At 38.5% G+C, this 21678-nt stretch overlaps 3 protein-coding genes across 3 annotated transcripts; 1 reads left to right on the forward strand and 2 right to left on the reverse strand.

Annotated features, from left to right (window-relative positions):
• Nucleotides 1–99: 99 nt before the first annotated feature.
• K441DRAFT_741544 (uncharacterized protein) lies at nucleotides 100–1214 on the reverse strand. The gene has a single exon (XM_067654377.1). It carries the CDS (start codon nucleotides 990–992, stop codon nucleotides 330–332), a length of 663 nt encoding a protein of 220 aa, XP_067497213.1. The 5' UTR covers nucleotides 993–1214; the 3' UTR covers nucleotides 100–329.
• Nucleotides 1215–4246: 3032 nt separating this feature from the next.
• Nucleotides 4247–5332, forward strand: K441DRAFT_670354 (uncharacterized protein). Its single transcript, XM_067650273.1, is given in 8 exon segments — nucleotides 4247–4328; nucleotides 4386–4389; nucleotides 4418–4498; nucleotides 4592–4657; nucleotides 4688–4743; nucleotides 4857–4923; nucleotides 5062–5129; nucleotides 5144–5332. The coding sequence occupies 4 exon segments, from the start codon at nucleotides 4418–4420 to the stop codon at nucleotides 4921–4923; spliced, it is 270 nt and encodes an 89-aa protein (XP_067497214.1). The 5' UTR covers nucleotides 4247–4328; nucleotides 4386–4389; the 3' UTR covers nucleotides 5062–5129; nucleotides 5144–5332.
• Nucleotides 5333–14224: 8892 nt separating this feature from the next.
• K441DRAFT_592903 (uncharacterized protein) lies at nucleotides 14225–14461 on the reverse strand (the record flags this gene model as incomplete). Its single annotated transcript, XM_067644904.1, has 1 exon — nucleotides 14225–14461. A coding segment is annotated over one exon (237 nt), but the record flags the coding sequence as incomplete, so codon positions are not given.
• Between the last annotated feature and the right edge of the window lie 7217 nt (nucleotides 14462–21678).

Genomic DNA, 21678 nt, shown 5'->3' on the forward strand with positions numbered 1-21678 from the left:
AGATAATAAACCGTATATACTTAATATACTATTTATAATAATACTAGATAGACTATAAAACTTACTAGATATATTAGCAAAATATTAACGTGCCTCCCCCCCAAGCGAGACAACCCCCTAAGCGAGACATACGCACCCAGATACATTTATATTAATAATTAAACCAATAACGCCTATATTCTAGATCCAAATAGCCCAAATTAAAGCGATTACGCTTCTTATTACAGAAGAAAACGGCTTGGAAGTTTCCGGGCACGTTGTGGGCGTAATATTACACCTGGCGTTGGCCAGTTAGATGGCTTACCACTATACTCTTCTGAAGCTCCCTTCTAGATCAGTTTATCACTAAAATCCTCTATAGGCTGCTGAGGATTACACCGAAAGACGTGCGCAAAGGTTGCCAAGTCTTGATTACATTCGCCAGGGTTTAATACCGATCTAGTATATAAAGCAACGTTGAGCTCTGGTAGAGAGGTCCCTTCCTTATACTCCTTTTGAACCAACTTTTGGGCAGCAAGCTCTTGCTTTTCCAGATCCTCTGCCTTTAATCTATCGACGTCTTCCTGGGTAAGGACTCTGCCCTTACTTAGGAGTTTCCTACTACTTTTCTTGTCTATTTTGAACGCTTGAAACTTCTTATTCTCTTCTCTCTGTATATGCGCATCAGTTGCAAAGCCTACTGTAGCTTTAAAAAGCTTTTTAAGACGTCGTTGAATGGGGGATTCAAGCATACCGTCTGTTCGCTTAGTAGTTAATTCGGCAATCTGATTTCGTAGAGATTGAAGGTCCTTTACCGTTTTAGGTGTCCTTGGCGTTTGAGGATTTATATTTATGATTGATTGATTTGTTTCTAGGCCTGCGGAGGGCCCTGCCTGTGGTAGAGTCTTTAAAACAGCGGTAGTATTGTATGGTAGAAGACCTGTGGCTTTCCAGGCTTCGCAAATCGTCTCACGGGTGAACGCCATTGCGCGCGCCGTTGGGTAGAGCTTCATAAAGTACTCTTTATTCACCCCTATATGGCCATATTAATAGAAGTTGTCTACTTCTACGCTGTAGTAGTGTTGAAGGGGTCCAAAACAGCCTACATCTAGTGGCTGAAGCTTGTGCGTTGAATAAGGCGGGAGAGCCACTAGGACAATCTTACGCGACAGTGCATACTGGATGAACTGCTAGGTAAGGTGGCTCGAATAATTATCCATTAGAAGCATACGGTAGCTTTAAATATTACCCTTAGCGTCTTTTACAAGTTATCTCGTGTATTTATTGTAGTGTTTAATATAATGTAGGCCTAACGAGTCGTCCGTCTAGCTATTGGTTAAGGTCGCATAGGCGTATCCACAAAGACGCTTATCGTGCTTAGTAATTTAATACTAAGTCTCCTAGTGTTGCTGCCCCTGCTAAATTAGGAACGGAGGTAGGTAAGAGCCGTCAGCAGTAATTGTCTCTATAATAGAGACTGACTCTTGTGATCCTGGTTGTCGAACAGTCCGATTCTTTAACCTCTTCCTACTATTCCTTCCAGAGACAATTATTCGAGCTGTCGCTGCACGGCCTAGCATAACCCCCTTCTCGTTAAAGTTGTGTATAAATTTTGAGTGCTTAATTAAATATTTGTCTTATACGCTTCAAAAGAACTTAAACCAATTGTTAATAATAACTAGATTATTATTCCAGGCCCTCTAGCAATCCAATTGACGACTTATAATAGTATAGAGCCCGTGGCGTTGTATAAATTTCCCCCCCTAATATTTGCCTATTACCCTACCTTCTGCTAAGAACGAGCTCGCTATTATAGGAAGTATATTAACCCTTATCGCAAGGCCCTAGGACTAACATTCGTGTATCTATTTAATAATTTAATCCTCCTAATAAGGATGCAGTAGCGTTTTATAAGCCAGGTGTTAAGGGAGACGCCCAGTAAGGCGATGCGTAACGGTAGAGGGGGGTAATGCGCGAACGTCGGAGGCTTTGCGAATTGATGGCTTAACGCCCGATTCAACGTCTTGTATAGCTTTTTATATAAGGTCTTCAGCTTCACAAGAACTTAATTTGGAAAGGGACATATTGATTTGTATAAGGAATTTCGTGTTTGGGTGTAATTTAGTAGGGGAAGAAGAAGAGCGCGTACAGACGCGTATGTCTCGCTTGGGGGGTTGTCTCGCTTAGGGGGGGAGGCACGTTATCCCTTATAACTAACCTTATACTATTATATATAGCCTAAATAGGGGACCTAATTAGGGGTTTAGTTAGAGGCTTGGCCCCTAATACGTATATAGCATATCTCTCCCTCCTATATATACCTCTTTTTCTTCTTCTTAGCTTAATATTTATAACATAGTATTCGTCCAAGCTTTGGGTTAGAGATATTTATTTAAGCCGTTATACTTAGTTACTAGAAGTTAGCGTCGTTGGCGGGCTATTAAAGGCATTAACTAACTTAACAAACTAGCTTATTATAAGGGATATTATTATAGTCACCTTAGGTTGCCCTTAGGACAACCCCCAGACGCCTCTTAGATAGGCACTAGTTATATACTAAAGGCATATACTTATAGTATATAGTCTCTACAATCCTAGAGGCCTTATCTCCTTAAAGATTTATCTCTCTATAATCTATCCTATTCTATAATCGTGCCTTATAGCCCCCTGTTTATAAAGTCCCCTTATATTTAAATCCTTCCTACTTCTTTTTAGAAGGGTAGTCGGCTTTAAGGACCAGATTATTTATTTATATCTTTTATTTATGTCTACTATTCTCTCTTAAAATCTCGCGACAACTTAAACGGAAACTCCATAAATACCTTATAGAAAGCCATTACGCTAAGGTAGGAAGGCCTCTTTAATAGTAAGAGATTATAACAATATAAACCTTTAGGTAAGATGGTTAAACGAGCCCTAATGTCACAGTACGTGCGGACTGTCAAGGTACGATGTACGAGGTGACTGTATATGATTGACAAACGATGTCGTGTGAGGATCTATGTAGGAGGTGAGGCGGTATATATACACGTCGCTCAGGGGTCAGGTCCGTGCTCATGCATACGCGTACACGAGCCATAACAACGCGTCAGGTCAGTGCCGTGACACCTAATACCTAGATGCGCTAAAAGCTTAAAAACTCTTATACACCTATAGTTACCGTTAAGGAAAATATAAATACCCTCTATAACAGTTATAATACTACTAAAAAGTAACTAAAACTCCTTCGGCCCTACCTAAGCTAATTAAAAGATTAAGTGCTAGAGGTAACTCTAAGATCTTCTCCTAAGCTAGAAATACTAGAGGAATATACTAATATATTTAACTAGGGACTTAACCAGAACCCTCCTAAAAGACTACCGGTCTATAATTAGTATAGTAGTAGTATATAAACTGCTAACAAGCTAAGCGGGCCTACTGTAAGGGTACTTTTGGTCCCTTACTCGGCTACATCCTGGGAGCTCTCAGGGGCTGCCAAGGCTAGCCTTCGGCTAGGCCTTGGCCACCCCTTATAAGCTCCTCGGGCTTGCAGCCTCCTTCCTCCCCCATCGGTTCGTCTCAGTACGAGGCTATTGCCTACCCTCATTACCATATCGTCCTCTTCCATCGACTTCCTATGTAACTCATGCTCAGCTTACCTACCCCCTACCGTATACCCTGGCAATACTACCTTACATTCGAACCGATCCTACACCCTCGCGGGTGGTAGCCTGCAGCAAGCCAAGGGCTGCGCCCTCGAGCAATTTCACGATCCTCCATTTTTACCTAGGACGATCGCGTTCACTGCGACACAGCAGGTACACCAGCAGACGACTAGCAGATCGCATCCGTATAACGGTGTTGGAATACGATCAGGTCCTCTACCTTACCTAGGACGATCGTATATGCTGCAAAGCAGCTACACCAGCAAGACGTCTGGCAGATCGCATCCGCTTACGGTAGTAGATACGGATCAAGAGATAAGGGAGACGGTAGCTACCTGGCCAAGGGTCGGGGCTATTCGGATCATACGCGATCGTCTCTCGACGCGATTGGTATACCCGCATACGATCGACAGTGCAGCGGTGCAGCTCTGCCCCGACGGCGACCTAAAGGTGATTTGATTGCTATCCGAAAGCTTTCTAACAGGAGTTAAGGGGATTCTACGCGATTAAGCTTGTAAACACTCTATAGGCCAACCGCGGTTCACTTGCTACAGAGGTCCCACCAACAAAGATTAGAAGGTTAAACGTCCTTAAAGAGATACAGCTACCCTAGAGGCTATCTAATTGCTATTTAATGGCCATCCAAAGAACTAACGGCTAGTTTTTAAAGCTATAGCTACTACCCTCTCTTTTAGATTAAATGCAATTAGGGCTACGGCCCGACCCGGAAAGCTTCCGGTTATTAGCTAAAGAGCTGCTAAGACCTAATCGCAGGGCGATTGTCTCTTAGAGCTATGGCTCGTCTTAGAGCTACGGCTCGCCTAAGAGCTACGGCTCACCTAAGGGCTACGGCCCGACCCGGAGACTCTCCGGCTGTCAGCCTGAGGGCTGCCGAGACTAAACCGTAGGCGGTTGTCTCTCATTAAGCTACGGCTTACCTTAGGAGCTACGGCTTATCGAGATCGTAGGTGGTCTTACAAGCTACTGCTTGCTTCAAGAGCTACGGCTTAAAGATCGTACGCGATCATCTTTCTGTAAGGCTTTGGTCGCTCTAAGAGCTCCAGCCTGCATCAAGAGCTACAGCTTGCCCAAGAGAATGGCGGCGGCTTAAAGATCCTATGTGATCTCTTACAGAGCTACGGCTCCGACCCGGAGACTCTCCGGCTGTCAGCTATAGGGCTGCCGAGACCTAATCGCAGGGCGATTGTCTCTTAGAGCTACGGCTCGTCCAAGAGCTACGGCTCAAAGATCCTACGCGATCTCTTCTTATTGCCAATATTACTCCGTAATAATAGTATAATTCAGAAGGAAGGAAACACGCGTATGGCTATTTAGCCATCACTTCCTTATAAAAACTGATTACGCGGCCGGGGGGAGGCAATTAAGACGTCAGTTTAAAGTCTCTAAAAAAGAGCTACGTCTTACAAAGATCGTACGCGATCTCTTAGCAAGGCTTTAGTTGCTCTAAGAGCTCTAGCTTGCTTCAAAAGCTCACAAGATCCTATTACGGTTAAATACTAACATCTCTCCAAACCTCTTCCGGGACGAGCCCTCTATAATCTCCCACTACTATAAGGTAATAGAGGGGGCTGACCGTAAGAAGGGGGGGGGAATATAAGGGATATTCTTGCGATTAAGCTAGCTCTAAGTGGAGACTATCTGGCTATCAGCTATAGAGCTGTCAAGACTTAATCGCAGGCGATTATCTCTTTAAGACTAATTATATATGATTAAGTCTTACCCCACTAGCAGATGCTCTTTTCCTACCTAAAATAGGCCCTTTTTCCCACTGGGTTTTAGCTATAGGTTAAGGTTTTTATTAAGGCTGCTTGGCTAGTCCTTTTTCCTTATTTCTTTATTCCCCTGTACAAGCAAGGCTTCTACACTACTTACCTTTCTATATATAGAATTAATCTATTAGGATATAGGCTAGGGGCCAGCCCTAACTAAGGAGGGGGCAATATAAGGGTACTTTTGGTCCCTTACTCAGCTACATCCTAGGAGCTCTTAGGGGCTACTAAGGCTAGCCTTTAGCTAGGCCTTAGCCACCCCTTATAAGCTCCTCAGGCTTACAGCCTCCTTTCTCCCCTATCGGTTCGTCTTAGTATAAGGCTATTACCTACCCTTATTACCATATCGTCCTCTTCTATTAACTCCCTATATAACTTATGCTTGGCTTACCTACTCCCTACTATATACCTTAGCAATACTGCCTTATACCTACCCCTTTAAGTAATTTAATTTAACTACTAACTTAGGACCTAAGCCTTATTAGAAAGCCTATACTAGCTATTAGTACTAATACTACCTCTATAGTTAGAGCTTCCTTAAGCCTAAGTTTAGAAAGTTAAAAGCCCTATACTAATATCCTCTAAGATAGATATTAGGAAGCTATTATAAGGCTCTTAAAAGCTATATAAAAGAAAGCCACGAATAAATATATTTAAACCCTTTAGGGGTAAATTTAAATCTAATAAGGCTTAAATTAGGCTAGATAATTTCTTTTATAACCTAGTTAAGGTTAAGGGCTTTTTAGGGGCTACTTAATACCTACCTAAAGAGGTATAGAAAACTTAGAGGAATCTATATAATAAATAGAAAAAGGATATAGACTAATTAGCTAAGGCCTTTAGTAGTCTAAAACTTCGCTATAAACTTAATGCCTAATAGTTAGGCAATTAGGTTTATAAAGTAGATAACTTCTTTAAAATACTAATAATATAAAATAATACCAAAGAGTGTACCTAATAGATTATTAGTAAGATTTAAGATTAATCCCTAAACTAGATTATACTTAATTAGCTTAATTATTAGTGGCCTATAATTCCCCTACTTGGAGCTCTTGCTGCACCTGGCCTAAAAAGACTAAAACTAACTAAAAGAACCCTGTAAAACACCTAGAGAATCCCCCTAAGATGTATGCATCGCAGGGAAAGTATACATCAAATGACGGTGGTTCGCACTCGCGCGCGACCGCCAGAACTACGCCTAATAATGGCCCTCTATAATAAAGACGGGCGAATGCCATACTATAAAGCGGAAATACCTTTATTAAGAAGGCATCTGACAAAATATAAAGCCTATTGGACGCGTTTAGTACCTAGAATTGCGGGGGAGTAACCGTTAGCTATAACGATCTAACACAGCTAGCAGAATGGCTCCGCCAGTCTAGCGAACCTTAGGCGCCCCTCCAGTAAACCCTTAATTAAATCCTCTAACGGCTAAGTAAAATTAAAAATAAATAAAAAACCCCCTTACCGGCGAACCGCACCTAGGCCACTATAGCTGCGCTTCCACAGTACAGGGAACTTACCCCCCTTAAAACAATAACTGGGTATACAATTATAATACGACTAAATACAGAAAAAGTAGAGGGGCTTAGGGGATAATTAGAAACAGAAGTCCTTACAGAAATCTATAAAGAGGTCTATAACGCTATTGCGGTCCAACACCTTAAGAGCGGAGATATTAGAGTTACCCTAAAGGACTAATAGGTAAAGGAACGAGCCATAAGGGTAAGGGATAGGCTAGGAGAACGTATTGGCATAAAAGTACTCCGTAAGGATTACCCAGTTAAAGTCCTAGTGGTCCCCATAAGCCTTAGGGTAGAAAAGGGACGCTAGGCGGATAATATAGCAATTATATAGGAGATAGTAAGACAAACGGAACGCCTTATACTAAGATTAGAGATCACCTAAATCCAATGGCTTTAATAGGAAAATGCAAACTAAGCAAATAACGAGAATAATAAGAGGATACAAGGGTCGCTAGAGACTCGCTAGGGAGACGCCAGACGAACGTATGGCTCCCTTATCGTCAGTATATATACACTAGGAATGTAAAAACTCTTTATCTAAAAAGGAATAATTATAAACGGCCTTATATACAATACAAGGCTCTACAACCACAGACTACGCCTAAAACGATGCTATTGCTGCGTATAATAGGGATATACCTAATCCACATGCGCAGCATAGGTGTGCTACGGCTACTGTGCAGGCCCCTATAATATAAGACACTGTTTAAATTAAGACTAAATAAAATGCGTAAACTGCCACCAAAGCATATATAAGGCGTAGGAGAGAGAAGACTGCATTAAATACAGGAGATGGAAGGTAAGGGCTTAATAGCTGCGGGAATAACTATATACGAGGTTATACGAATGGAAACAATAGGCGATAAGCTAGGGGAGCGTAGGTGCCTTTCTATCATTTCCTACCTTTAATACTGGGGGGCTAGGCTAGCTATCCTAAGCCTTAATGGGCTAGAAGCGACGCCACGTAATATCACTAAACTATATAGGGATATAAGGATCACAGGGGATATAAGGGAGAGGACGCCCTATAGGAAGACCCTTATGGACAGCTATAGTAAGCTTAAGACCAGGACAATTAAGAATTAGACTTAACGCGGCAAATATAACATTCGCAGCCAACTCTTAAAGGGTGTATAGCTAACTAGTAAGAATAGGGGAAAAACCGGAGATAATAACAGATTTAGATATAGAAGCGCTAGTAGGAATATAAGACACGGGAATGGAAAGCTCTATATAAAATGAGTAGTAACTAGGGTGTAGACACAAGAGACAGAAGTTCTAAATATCTTAGAGAAAGTGGAAATAGAAGAAGTGAGGAACGATGGAGAGGCGAAGGACCCTCGCCGGGGGTCCGCCACCTATCCATTATATAGTATAACTGTGGTAATATAAACCACTGTCTTGCAAGGCCCTTACTAGACAGCCTAGACCTAGAGAAACACTATATCCTTACTATACAAGAGCCGTACCACAACACCTATATATAATCGACATACTGCCCCTGAGGATTTCAGCTCCTATATGAACCAAAAGCAGCCATATACGTGTGCTTTATAATTAGCAAGACTATTAGCCTATCCTTATAGTTATAGCAGGCAGTTAATCTAGATATTGTAGTTATAATAATCTAGACATATAGAGGACCGGTATAAATTATTAATGTGTATAACCCTAGGGTCGAAGGGGTCCTATAAATAGAGAATATTATATTAGTAATAAGCTTACTTAAAACCAAAGGCACAGAGTCTATCCTATTAGGAGATATAAACCTCCACCACCCGTAGTAGGGGGGTATCTACGTCGCTGCTAAACGATAGGTAGAGTGCCTACTAAAAGCCATAGACACCTAGGGCCTTAAACTGGCCACCCCCCCTGGAGCAATTATATGGCAACGAGAATCCGCTAAAAGTATAATTGACCTTATATTTATGGACGAAGGCCTATACTAGAGACTTAAAAGGTGTAACCCTAAAGAAGAATAGGCACTTACTTTAGACTATATTCCTATCTAGATATAGCTAGATTTAGACATTAAGGCGTAACTAAATAGCAAAAGATACGCAATAAGGATGCTTAAGGTAGATAGCTTCCTTAATACAGTTAAATAATAACTTTAAGACTTAGAAGAAATCCACCCGATACCAAACAAGCGAGGCTTATTAGCTACCCCTAAGGAAATCGACCGAAGACTAGAAAGGATCTAGGCAGCGATTAAAAATGGGTTGGAAGAGTACTGCCCGGTCTTAAGACCGAGCCCCTATACGCGACACGCATGGTCCGTATAATGCGCGGTTCTTATAGCTAGCCAACGACGAGTAAAAAGGAAATACTTAAGCAGCTATAATCCTAAAGATAAGAGATAATATAAAGACATAAGAAACCAGTTAAAGAATACCCTAAAAAAAGAAGTAAGGAATAACTGGAGACGATTTATAAATGAGCATACTTCTAACCCGAGCCTCCCCTATAATAAGGGCCTATAGGCTATAGCGAAATGGGTAAAGAAAAAGGCAGGGCGACTAGTAGAAGACCTATACCTACTACCCCTATAAAGAGCAGGGGAATTATAGGCTACTAATAATAACGATAAGAAGGCAAAGATCCTTATAGAAAGGTTCTTCCCCTAATCGGCTCTAGTAGACCTTAGTGACATTACAGGTAAAATACCGGTGACTTGCCTGCGGGTCGACAGCGATATAACAATAGAGGAAATGGCTAGAACTATTAGCCGCCTTTTAAATAATATAGTACTAGGACCAGATGGGATTCTAAATAAGGCCCTAAAGACCTGTAGACTACTTATAGCACCCTAGCTTGCAGATATAGCTAGAGCATGCTTTGCTATAGGCTATTACCCACAACTCGGAAGATCTATAATAACGGTTGTCCTATAAAAAGAAGGTAAAGTAGATTACTTAATCCTAGGAAGCTACCGCCCTATTGCCTTAGAAAACACCCTTAGTAAGATCTTAGAAAAGGTAATAGCGGACNATATAGCAGATANNGCTNAGGAANACGCCCTACTACTATAGAGCTAAATAGGGGCAAGAAAGAACCGCTTAACACTATTAGCACTTATGCTACTCACTGCCACTATTAAATCCGCATGGGTGATGCGAAGGGACTTTATAGTATTAATGCTTAGCCTAGATATTAGTGGCGCCTATAATAACGTACCCCACAAGCGTCTCCTATACATCCTTAGGGTAAAAGGCTTCCTAGAATGGATTATATAATTTGTTTAAGGGTTTATAAGTTAGAAAGAAATATTACTAGTTTTTAGCGGATACTAGAGCCCCCCTATCGCAGTTGTAATAGGAATACCATAAGGATTACCCCTCTTGCCTATACTCTTCCTTTTCTTTATAAGCAACCTGCTTAACTCCTTTAAGGAAGGGGCGACCTAGGGAATAGGCTTCGTTAATAATATAAACCTAATTATATACGGGCTAACAGCCGCAGAGAATTGTAGAATACTAGAGAAAGCTTATAACACCTGTATAGAATAGGCAAGATAATATAGAGTCTAATTCTTACTAGAGAAATACTAGCTAATCCATTTTATAAGAAAACGTAACTAATCTATAGATCTCTAGTATATAATTCGCATCTAAGGCTTTAGGGGTTAACCAGTTTAGGGCCTAAGGGTATTAGAAGTATGGGTAGATAGTAAGTTCCGGTGGAGCGCATATACGGCATAAGCGGCCCATAAGGGCCAAGTATAGTATATCACATTATTTAGGATCGTTAATTCTATATGGGGTCTATGCTTTTAGAGGTTACGCCTACTATATACAGCAGTTGTCCGGCCAACTATAACGTATAGGTCCAGTATTTAGGCCATTGGAGAATCTAAGAAAGGCCCTTCTAAGTTGCTCCTTAAACTACTTTAAAAGGTCTAAACAGCCTGCCTCTAGAGTATAATAGGCGCATATAAGCAAACGGCTACAGTACTGCTTGAGAAGGAAGCTAATATTCCCCCCCTATAACTATATATTAAAGCCGCTGCAATATAAAGGGCGTAAAATAAATATAACTCTAATGTTATAAAGTATATTAAGACACGCCTAAATAAACTATAGAGGGACCCTAGGGCGCCCTATAGGAGAATAAACTAATAACCCTAAAATAGGGAAGATATATTAGAGAAACAAGTAAAGAAAGTAGAAGAAGAATGGTGCTGCTTTAGGGCCTAGGCCTATATAGAGGAGGAAGGGAGACGCGTAAGAGGCCAGTAAAAATAATAATAAGAGAGAGAAAGGAGCTAAAGTAGAGCATAAAAGAATGCTAGAAAACCATCTACCGTAATATAATACTGGTTGGACTAACGCTGGAGAGGCGTATAGGAGTTAAAGGTATAGAGGCTAACTAAGGCAAGAGGAACCCAAGCCGTAGCATGGTTAATGCTATAGGGGGTAAATACTCTAGGGCTTTAAGAAGGCCTAACGAAGGCAGAAAATATAATGGCAATACTCTTAAGAATAGGAATAATAGGACTAAAAGACTGGCTTTACTGGGTGGGTGTCCTAGTAGGTAGCCTAAGATATAAATATGGCTGGCTAAGATAGACACCAAAACACGTAATACTATTATGCCCCTTACGTATTAACTAAGAAGTAATGCTCTTAGTAGCTGGTACAGAGAACTATAATACACTGCTCTCAATATAAAAAGGCCTTAAGGCGGTTACCTAGTAACTTATTAGCTAAAATATACTAAACTAGTTCTGGGTTACTAGGGAAATAGTAATAGAGGGCAGGGAGGGGGAGCAACGGGCGCCCCTTAATGACTTTATAGTAGTAGAGTAAAGTATACGATATTAGCGCGTCCGTAGGCTTATTACAGCAGTAGTGGTTCCTAAGGAGGTTAAAAAGTAAGGTAGTAGGAGCACCATAGGTGACTTGTAGGCGCCCCGCAGGCGCCTTATAGGCGAGTCCTAAAAGGCAGGGAGATAGATTATAGGGTTTTCTCAAATAGAGTTTTCTCCCTATATGTACATAAGGAGTAGTCCGCGTGGGCCCAATAGGGATCCGAATCGGACGTTAAGCAATGAATAATTATTACTTAATTAGCTCAATAAAGAGTAAATTACTATATAGCTATAGCTATAAACTTTCCTAAAGAAATAGACTTAAGATCTGTATATTTTATAATATAATAATATAGAGCTATTCTAGAATAGAATATAGCTTAACTACTATAATTTCCGCTAGTTTATAAACTTTATAAAAACTTATAATTAATAGATGGATCTAGAGCCCTTTAAAAATAAAAATAGTAGTATCTATAAGGAGAAGATTAGATTTATCTAGGCTAATATTAAGCTAGTAATTTATAATAAAATAAAACGTATAGTAGCCTTAACACGGATTACTATATATATTAATTTTAAATAAGTAGTTCTAAACGCTAAAGATATAGTAAAAAACTAGACCTCTTTTAATAGAAAGTTAGGGAGTTACTAAAAGTATAAGTACTTTAATAGTAATATAGGGCAGACCTAACCTTTAAAGAAGCCGTTCTTAAAAATAACTTTAAAAGGGTTAAAGTTAGTGGCCTTAAGTAATAGAAAAGACTTTTAGGGCTAACCTAATACCTATCTAGCCCTTTTATAAAAATACTCTAAAAAGTTAAAAGAAAATTTCTCTGGAGGTAAATCCTATAAGAAAAAGAAAAGCTAATTATAGACTTTTTTTAACTATAACTAGGGCAAAATATAGAAAGAAAGACTCTTTATATTACTATTAAGCTAAAAACGGCACTCCCTATAGGCGAAGTACGTTAGTTTTAAGCACTATATAACAGTAGCGCTAAAATTAATCTTATATAATATAATTTGGTAAAAAAGTATAAACTTATCTCGTTACTAAGGTAGTAAAAACCTATTATAGGCTTCTTAAATAAGTATTGGATTAAACTATACAGTGCCTATAAGCTTATAGTATTAATGGCTAATATATATAACTATACTAAGGTAATTAGCCTGTATCCCTTTTAGGTGGCTAACTTTATAGGCTATAACCTTATTCTTAAATACCCTTAGCTTATAAAAGTAGATCTTAAGACACGCTTTAAAATAGAAGCCTTTAAATAGTAAAATAATAAAGAATTAAAAGGGCGTATATTACTAATAAGCTTAAAAGTTATCCTAGAGAATATAGCTCTAGGTAAAATAGTATACGCTTTATACCTAAAGGAGTATTAGATCTAACCCCTATTTTATAGCAAGATAGGTATAATGCCTAGTATAGGCAATAACCCCTTTATAATAAATACCTTATAAAGAACTACCGGATAGGTTATAGAGATACTATAGGGAGGCGGCGATCTTAAAGATCTTACGAGATACTTTAACCGTTATAGGTTATTCTAGCTTAAATAATATATAGAGAGTATATTACGGCACCTTAAACAATGCGCTAAAGAAGTCTTTACCTTTTACTAGCTACTGTGTTACGGGACTTACACGTTCTCCTATAACCCCTATTTATACATATACTTAGTATATAAAGATTTTTCTTCTTTATCTAAATGTCTTTATATTAACTACGCATAGTTATACGTATATAGCCTTTAATTACTACCCTATTTAGTATATTGTATTCTAGCTTATACTTACTTCTATAATATACCATATATAATGGTTTAATATACTATAGTAACTATATATAAGTAATCGCTGTAGCGCACAGCGCTGCCTATAAGTATTTTAAGGGAGCTTTAAGATCTACCTAATAATAATATAGAGGACAAATACGACCCTAATTTATTAAATATTCTATTAGGCCTAAGGGGCTTACTAGGGGTATTTTTAGGCAGATAAGCTAGAGTCTAACTATAAAACTTAGAATACAATTATATAATTAATCTAAAAGAAGGCAAATAACTACTAAACCTTTCTATCTATAACCTCTTCTATAAAGAGCTTAAGATTTATTTTTATTTTTTATATCCATTGTATTATATTACGTACAATACTACGCATACAGCCTTAAGCTATGGCGCTATAGTTCTCTATGCATAAATCCTTTCTAGGCAGCTTAATATGTACTAGTAGCTATATCCTAGTAGTTTATAAATCCCTAAACTAGGGGTTTATAGTTCCTTAGTAAAATACTAAGTTACTACAACAACTAGGGAATGAGAAAACTATAGGAAAAACTATAAGAAATCCTAACACCTGTCCCTGTCCTTTTGCAATTTATTTCTATTCTTTTACTCTCTAATATTATTTACTTAAAGCCTAGTAGGAGTTACCTCCTTCTAAACTCCTATTTATTTTGTCTTATTCTTCTATAGAACCTTTTAAGCTAGTACTATCTACTAGCTTAGCTGCTTTTAGAATCTCGCAGTCTTTACTATTAGCAAAGTGGTTTTCTTTACAGTTAATAAAAAGAGGGGTAGTATACTTGCAGGGCTTGCCTATTATTATATAGGTAGAACAGGAGTAGTCTTTAGATAAATATACAGCCGCATAAAATCTATAGGCTCTAGTAGAGCATCTGTCTCCTATATGGCCAAATTTTTAGCAGCTGGTGCACTGCGTAGTAGGAGAGACTTTAAGGTATTTTACTACTTTAGTAGCTATATCTACAATTAAGATCTCTTTTTGCTTAAGGATTTCTTGTCTTTTTCCTCATTCTCTATAGTAAAAACTATAGAGCTAAATCTGGTTTATAGATTGTGTCTTTTTACACTAGATAAGATCCACCTAGGTAGTCCTTGTATCCCTATAAGATTAAAGGTCTCGACTTCTTCTTTTAGAAGCTTAGAGCCTCCCTCTCCTAAAAAAGGTAGGGTAGGAACCCTACGGGCTATAATTTAAACCCAGGGTTCTAATTTTTGTTCTCTTTAAAAGGTAAAAAAGCAGTTATGCTAGATATCCTTATATTTAACTAGGAAATCTACATTATACTCTTTTATAGTTATAAGGAGAATATTTTGTTTTCCTTTAGTTCTAGCTATAGACGCTAGTACTAGCTTTTCTACTTATAGTTTTAATACAAATAGTTAATTGACTTTGTTTCGTATGGAGAAGGTATTTAAAGGTTAGTCCTCTTTGTCTATAATTAAGACTAGCTTTCTTTCTTATAGCCGCTTTTTCTTTATTAGGAAAAAATTTACCAGTATCTAATTTTACTTTTCTGCCATTTCAGCATTTTTTAGCATTTCTAGCATTTTCTAGCATTTAGCAGCTAAATGCGGCATTTATTACTAAGTACTAGCATTTAGCGCCAAATGCCGCATTTATAATTAAGTATTAGCATTTAGCTGCATTTATTACTAAGTACCAGCATTTAGCCGCCAAATGCTGCATTTATAATTAAGTATTAGCATTTAGCTGCTAAATGCTAGAAAATGCTAAAATGGTAAAAAAGTAAAATTAAATGCTATATAAAGCTCTGCATAAAGTTCTGCATAAAGCTCTGCATAAAGCTTTATACAAAGTTCTATATAAAGTTTTATACGAAGTTCTGTATAAAGCTCTGCACGAAGCTCTATACAAAGTTCTATATAAAGTTCTATATAAAGTTCTGCACGAAGCTCTGTATAAAGTTCTACACGAAGTTCTACATAAAGTTCTGCACGAAGCTCTATACGAAGCTCTGCACGAAGTTCTACACAAAGTTCTACACAAAGTTCTATACGAAGTTTTATACGAAGTTCTACACAAAGCTCTGCACAAAGCTTTATACAAAGTTTTACACGAAGCTCTATACAAAGCTCTATACGAAGTTCTATACAAAGTTTTACACAAAGCTTTATATAAAGCTCTGTATAAAGCTCTATATAAAGCTCTATATAAAGCTCTACACAAAGCTCTATACAAAGCTCTACACGAAGCCCTATATAAAGCTTTATACGAAGTTCTACACGAAGTTCTATATAAAGCTTTATATAAAGCTCTATACGAAGCCCTATATAAAGCTCTATACAAAGTTCTATATAAAGTTCTGCACAAAGCTCTGTATAAAGCTCTATATAAAGCTCTACGCGAAGCTCTATATAAGGCTCTATATAAAGCTCTACGTATAGAGGCTCTATATAAGGCTTTACGCGAAGCTCTACGTATAAAGGCTTTATATAAAGCTTTGCATTAGGTCCCTGCTATATTCCTAATAGCCTCTATATATGCCTCTGCCAAGTATACCCCCTATATACACCTAGGTAGCTACCTCATTTTTTACCCTTCCTTATATCCTCCCTACCTAGGAAGACACCAGAACGACAGCTAGCAGACGACCGTCGCCGGAGCTAGACGACCGTCAGAGCCAGACGACCGTCGTCAGAGCCAGACGACCGTCGTCAGAGCCAGACGACCGTCGTCAGAGTTAGACGACCGTCGTCAGAGCTGGACGACCGTCGTCAGAGCTAGACGACCGTCGCCGGAGCTAGATAACCGTCGCCAGAGCTAGACGATCATCGTCAGAGCCAGACGACCGTCGTCAGAGCTAGACGACCGTCGCCGGAGCCAGATGACCGTCGCCAGAGCTAGACGACCGTTAGAGCCAGACGACCGTCGTTAGAGCTAGACGACCGTCAGAGCTAGACGACCGTCGTCAGAGCTAGACGACCGTCGCCGGAGCTAGATGACCGTCGCCAGAGCTAGACAACCGTTGTTATCGCCACACGACCGTCGCCAGAGCCACATGACAACCGTTTAAACGACTAGCCAGCGAACATAATAAACGATTCGATCGATTGAATTAAGGTAATATAGACAGGTAGGCACAGATAGGTAGGCATAGATAGGTAGGTATAGACGGGTAGGTATAGACAGACAGATAGACAAATAGATAGGTAGGTAGGCAGGCAGGCAGGCAGGCAGGTAGGTAAGTAGGTAGGCAGATAGGCAGGTAGGCAGGCAGGTAGGTAGGTAGGCAGGCAGGCAGGCAGGCAGGTAGGTAGGTAGGTAGGCAGGTAGGTAGGTAGGTAGGTCAGTAGGTAGGTAGAAGAGAACCGTCGCTATATTATATTAAATTATCTAAAACAATACAATTTATTTTGCACTAACTGCGTAAAAAGAGTAATATTTATTGCTTAAAGTGAGTAAGATATATAAAATGCGCGAAGAGGGCATTATATATAGAATGCGCGAGAAGGGCATTATGTATAGAATGCGTAAGAAGGGCATTATATACAGAATGCGCGAGGAGGGCATTATATATTAATTGCGCATTAAGTGCAAAATGCGTAGTTAGCTACACTATACTGTTAAATATAGCAGTATGCCGCAGTGTATTGTTAAATACAGCAGTATGCCGCAGTGTATTGTTGAATATAGCAGTATACCGCACTGCATTGTTAAATGTAGCAGTATGCAGCAATATGCCGCACTACATTGTTAAATGCAGCAGTATGCCGCACTGTATTATTAAATGTAGTAGTATACCGCACCTTAGTTAATACTATACGCTACACGTTGTAGTGCGCAGAATGCGCATTTAGCCGCTAAATGCTGCCAAATGCTGTAAAAATGCTAGTAAATTTTTTCCTGACGAAACTTATTATCACTTATTTCTATAAAAGGTTTTTTTTATACCTATTAGGCTTTAGTATCTTATAGGGGGGTTTTCTAGTTTTTACAGTAGACAATAACCTCCTTAGGTCTCTTATCTCCTAGTCCTAGAGGTAAAAAACTAGGCAAAAAGCCTTGCTAGTTTTTACTATCCTTTTACGCCCTTTCTCCTTACTAATCTTACTAGAAGATTTCTAGGGAGGTTAGGCTAAAAGGTAGTAGAAAAACTAGCTAAAAAAGACTAGTATAGTTATTTTCTTTTTCTATTAGAAGTAGAAAAAACTACTAAAAAAAGGACTTATTAGGCTTTTACTAGCTAAAAAGCCCTAAAGGCAATCCTCCTCTTACTAAAGACAATCTAACTAAAGGAGATATAGAAAAGTACCTACCCCCCCTATTTTATTAGGCTTTTACTTTCTATAGAAGAAAAACCTAGGAAAAGTTTATATTTTAGTATTTTAGTATTCCTATCCTTGCCTTACTTACGAGCTAAAACTACCCCTTTAAAGAATTTTCCCTTTAGAAAAGGGGGTAAAAAAGGTAAATAAATCCACCTCTAGCTCGCTAGGCAGTGGGAATTGGGTCTTAAAAGTCGGAAAATCGATTGTTTTTAGTGGTAAGATGGGTATGCGTAAGTTTTGAAGTGCGGCGCTACCTTTTGGTAAGGTTGGATGTGTAGTAAAAGGTTTTTAGCTTAAGATTTTATAGGAGTACCTTAACGAGTTACTAGAAAAGGGGTAGATTTAACTTAATAAGTTACTAGTAGGCGCGTTAATTCTTTTTCTTTTAAAACTAAATGGAACTATAAGGCTATATATAGACTATTATAGTCTTAATAAGATTATAATTAAGAACTGTTACCTACTACTAGTAGTTAATAAAATACTAGATTAACTATTTAGGGCGAAGATTTTTATAAAGTTAAATTTATAAGACGCCTATTATAGGCTTTATATTAAAAGGGGGGATAAGTAAAAGACCGCTTTTAAGACCTAATATAGCTAGTTTAAGTATTTAGTAATACCTTTTAGGCCAGCTTGTTACGAACGCTTTAAGTATAATATTACGTCTACTTAGAGAAGAGTTAGAAGAAGCTAGTTGGTTAATCCAGACGCGGTCTAGGATAAAGCCAATAGAGCTATATAATAAGGAATAGTAACTAAGGTTACGAGATATAATCTATATAATCTATAGGATCTATATAATCCGTAATAGAGTAAATAGAGCGCACGTATATTACGTATAAGAAGGATTTCGTAGGAGTACGGTTGTGTATTTAAGGACCCTCAGTCCCTACCTAAATAGTTCCTTTCTTATAGTAATTCTTAGAATATAATTAGAGTTAATCTATTAGGCAACTATTCCACTAGTTATTATTATGTTGTTAACTTTATCTTATATTACCTATATATCTAGCCTAATAATAAACCTACCGTAGTACCTACTACAAGATTTTATTATATAATTACTACCTAGTTATAGTATTAAATACAAAAAGTTAAATAATATGCCACTAAAAGCAGCCACTATAACGCTAACGACGGTGGCAACTACTTTAAGGTTAGGTGACACTAGTATAGCAGATACTAACTTATAATAACCTATAACGGTTAAACAGTTATAAGAGATAGTTAACTAGTTAATAATAAACAATATAGCGTTAGAAGAAAGGATTAATGGGGTTAGTGTAGTAAGGATTAAGTTACTATTAATTAAGAGGTATTTAGGAGAAAGATTAAAGCTTAAAGGATTCCTTACGCAAATATACTTTAAGGTTATATAAGAAGGGGCGAAGTTACTAATACTTATAGATTAAATAGTCTATATGGGTGTGACGGTGCTAGTGCGCGTCACCTGCCACATTCAACCAATTAGGATTTTCCATACCCGGCATAGAAAATCGCTATTGGCTCGCTTACCACTAGCGCCTTGGCGGCCCTCGCGACATGTCTACCTACTGCCCCTAAACGATTCTCTTCTTCTTCTCCTTAGCTTAGTATCTTTACTAGATAGCAATCTACAAGCTTCGGTTTAGAGGCATTTATGCGAGCCGTTATATTATACTAAGCTCTCCTTACACTGCCTAGGAAGGCCTTAATAATATCCCACCCCTAAAAAAAAAAAAAAAAGAGAAGATCTTCGTCTGCAACGACGCGTTAACGCGCTATACTTAGACATTAAAACGACTCTACACTGCCTGTAAAGGCCTTAATAATACCCCACTTTGCGAGCCAGATAGGACTAGACCTGTACCCCCTAGAATTAAAACCAAATTGTATAATTCCGACAAACCCTAGGAAGCTAACAATAGTACCTAAAGCAAGCTTATCTAAAAGAGCTACCCCAACCCAAGAAGAACATGAGATTCAATTGGGATCTAAAATTGAAGATAATAATGACATTATGGATATACACAAGCAGATTTGTGCCCTAACGGCTAATTAAGAAGCCGACCGTCTCTAAGCTTAAAGCACATAGAAGACCCTATAAGAGATCCTAGACAGCCTTACAGCTCTTTAAAGTAGCTTAGCTTCCCCTTTTAGAAGTCCTAGTTAACCTATCTACTTAACTAAGAATAACATACTAGGGAGTATGGAAACGATAATAAAGTAATTGAAGTCCGTTAAGCTCCCTAACCCCTAACCACTATCTAACGGGATAGACCCTACCTTTAAGAATTAGAGGATTTAAATACGAGGAAAGCTCCATGTTAACCACAACTATTTCCTTTCCAAAGAAGCTAAGATGCTTTACCTCTTTAGTTAAACTACTGGGGACGCCTAAAAGCACCTCTAAGCCAAGTTTAAGGACGAGTTACCTATTTAGTTTACATCCGTTAATAAAATGCTATAGCACCTAGCGGCTATCTACGTGAACCCAAACAAAGTACGCAACGCTAGGTATAACTATAATCGCCTAATAATGAGACCGAACCAATCCTTTGCTAAGTTTTAGACCCAATTCCTATACCTAGTAGGTAAAGGCTAGGTCCCCCTTAAAAACTACTAATTGGACCTATACAACAAACTAACGGTTTAATTATAAGAGAAGATTATAGTAGCCCTAGACAACCTACTAACCTACTAAAGACTTATAGCCCAATGTCTGTTATTGGATTTAGAACTACGGCGAATTAATACCCGCACCAATCGGTAGAAGAAATCCCGTAGTAATTAAAAACCGATAATTATACCTGCTAGGGCTAGCACTGGAAAACTAGTGGAAAGTACCCCTATACCTAAGGTAGGTACAACTGCCCTTTAGCGGGCCTCTCCCGATTAACTACGTGCTACGCCCCCAACTAATACCTACCGTAACACCCCGATTAACCCTACTACAGCCACGTGCTTTAACTGCGGAAAAGATAAATACTTTACCTTATTTTGCCCGGAGCCGAAAGATATAGGCGATATTAAGGAGATAGAGGAAGGAGAAACGTCTGATAAGTCGGGAAAAGAAGAACCCTAGGGAAAAACTCCCCCCTAGGGTACCCTATCGATCTTAAAGAGATTAATCTAAGTCAGTTAATGGGTGGAAAATACTTTATGGTTTTATATATAGTATCTTAAAATGTATATAGAGTTAACATAACTGCCCTTATTAACACCGGAGCAAATAGATTTGCCTTTATAGATACTGCCTATATAACTAACGTTGCTAGGTTCCTAAATATAAAAGCTACCTAGCTAGAGAAGCCTATCTAAGTAAAAGGCTATAACGGCTAAGCCGGTAAGCCGGTTACCTACGTATTAAAGTTATATATTTCTCTTAATAGATAACGCCTATATAGTATACCCTTCTGCATTTTAAACCTAGGTTCCTATAATATACTAGCGTTTATATATTGCTTGGCAGCATCTACCTCAGTAACGCACAATGCTAAGACCTCCCGCAATATTCGCGAATATTAAACGCAGTCACTACGTAGCTAATTCGCTTTTAATATCGCTAAACTTATTAATATTTATTATACATTCATTATCCATTCGTTTAAGAATTATTTTATAACGCTATTACCGCTTATAACTAACTGGGAGACTTATACGCGTGCATAATCCTAATAAGCAAACCTACCTAGACGACCTACCTTAACTACACCATCGTCTATAACCGCTATACCCTCCTCTACTAGTTCTATAATGCCGTCCGAGGCTAATATACGCGCCGCTGCCGTAAAAGAGCGTAAAATTGCTAAAGAGTAAAGGGAACAAGCCTAAGAT

Source organism: Cenococcum geophilum (assembly GCF_001692895.1).
Source record: "Cenococcum geophilum 1.58 unplaced genomic scaffold K441scaffold_81, whole genome shotgun sequence".
Lineage (NCBI taxonomy): Eukaryota > Fungi > Ascomycota > Dothideomycetes > Gloniales > Gloniaceae > Cenococcum > Cenococcum geophilum.

Bases quoted from the DNA above. Each gene is read 5' to 3' on its own strand.
- K441DRAFT_670354 (XM_067650273.1), top strand. From the start codon at position 4,418: ATGGCTCGTCTTAGAGCTACGGCTCGCCTAAGAGCTACGGCTCACCTA. The intron at 4,499-4,591 runs GTCAGCCTGAGG...TCGAGATCGTAG, and splicing joins GACCCGGAGACTCTCCGGCT to GTGGTCTTACAAGCTACTGC. The intron at 4,658-4,687 runs GTAAGGCTTTGG...TAAGAGCTCCAG, and splicing joins TCGTACGCGATCATCTTTCT to CCTGCATCAAGAGCTACAGC.
- K441DRAFT_741544 (XM_067654377.1), bottom strand. From the start codon at position 992: ATGAAGCTCTACCCAACGGCGCGCGCAATGGCGTTCACCCGTGAGACG.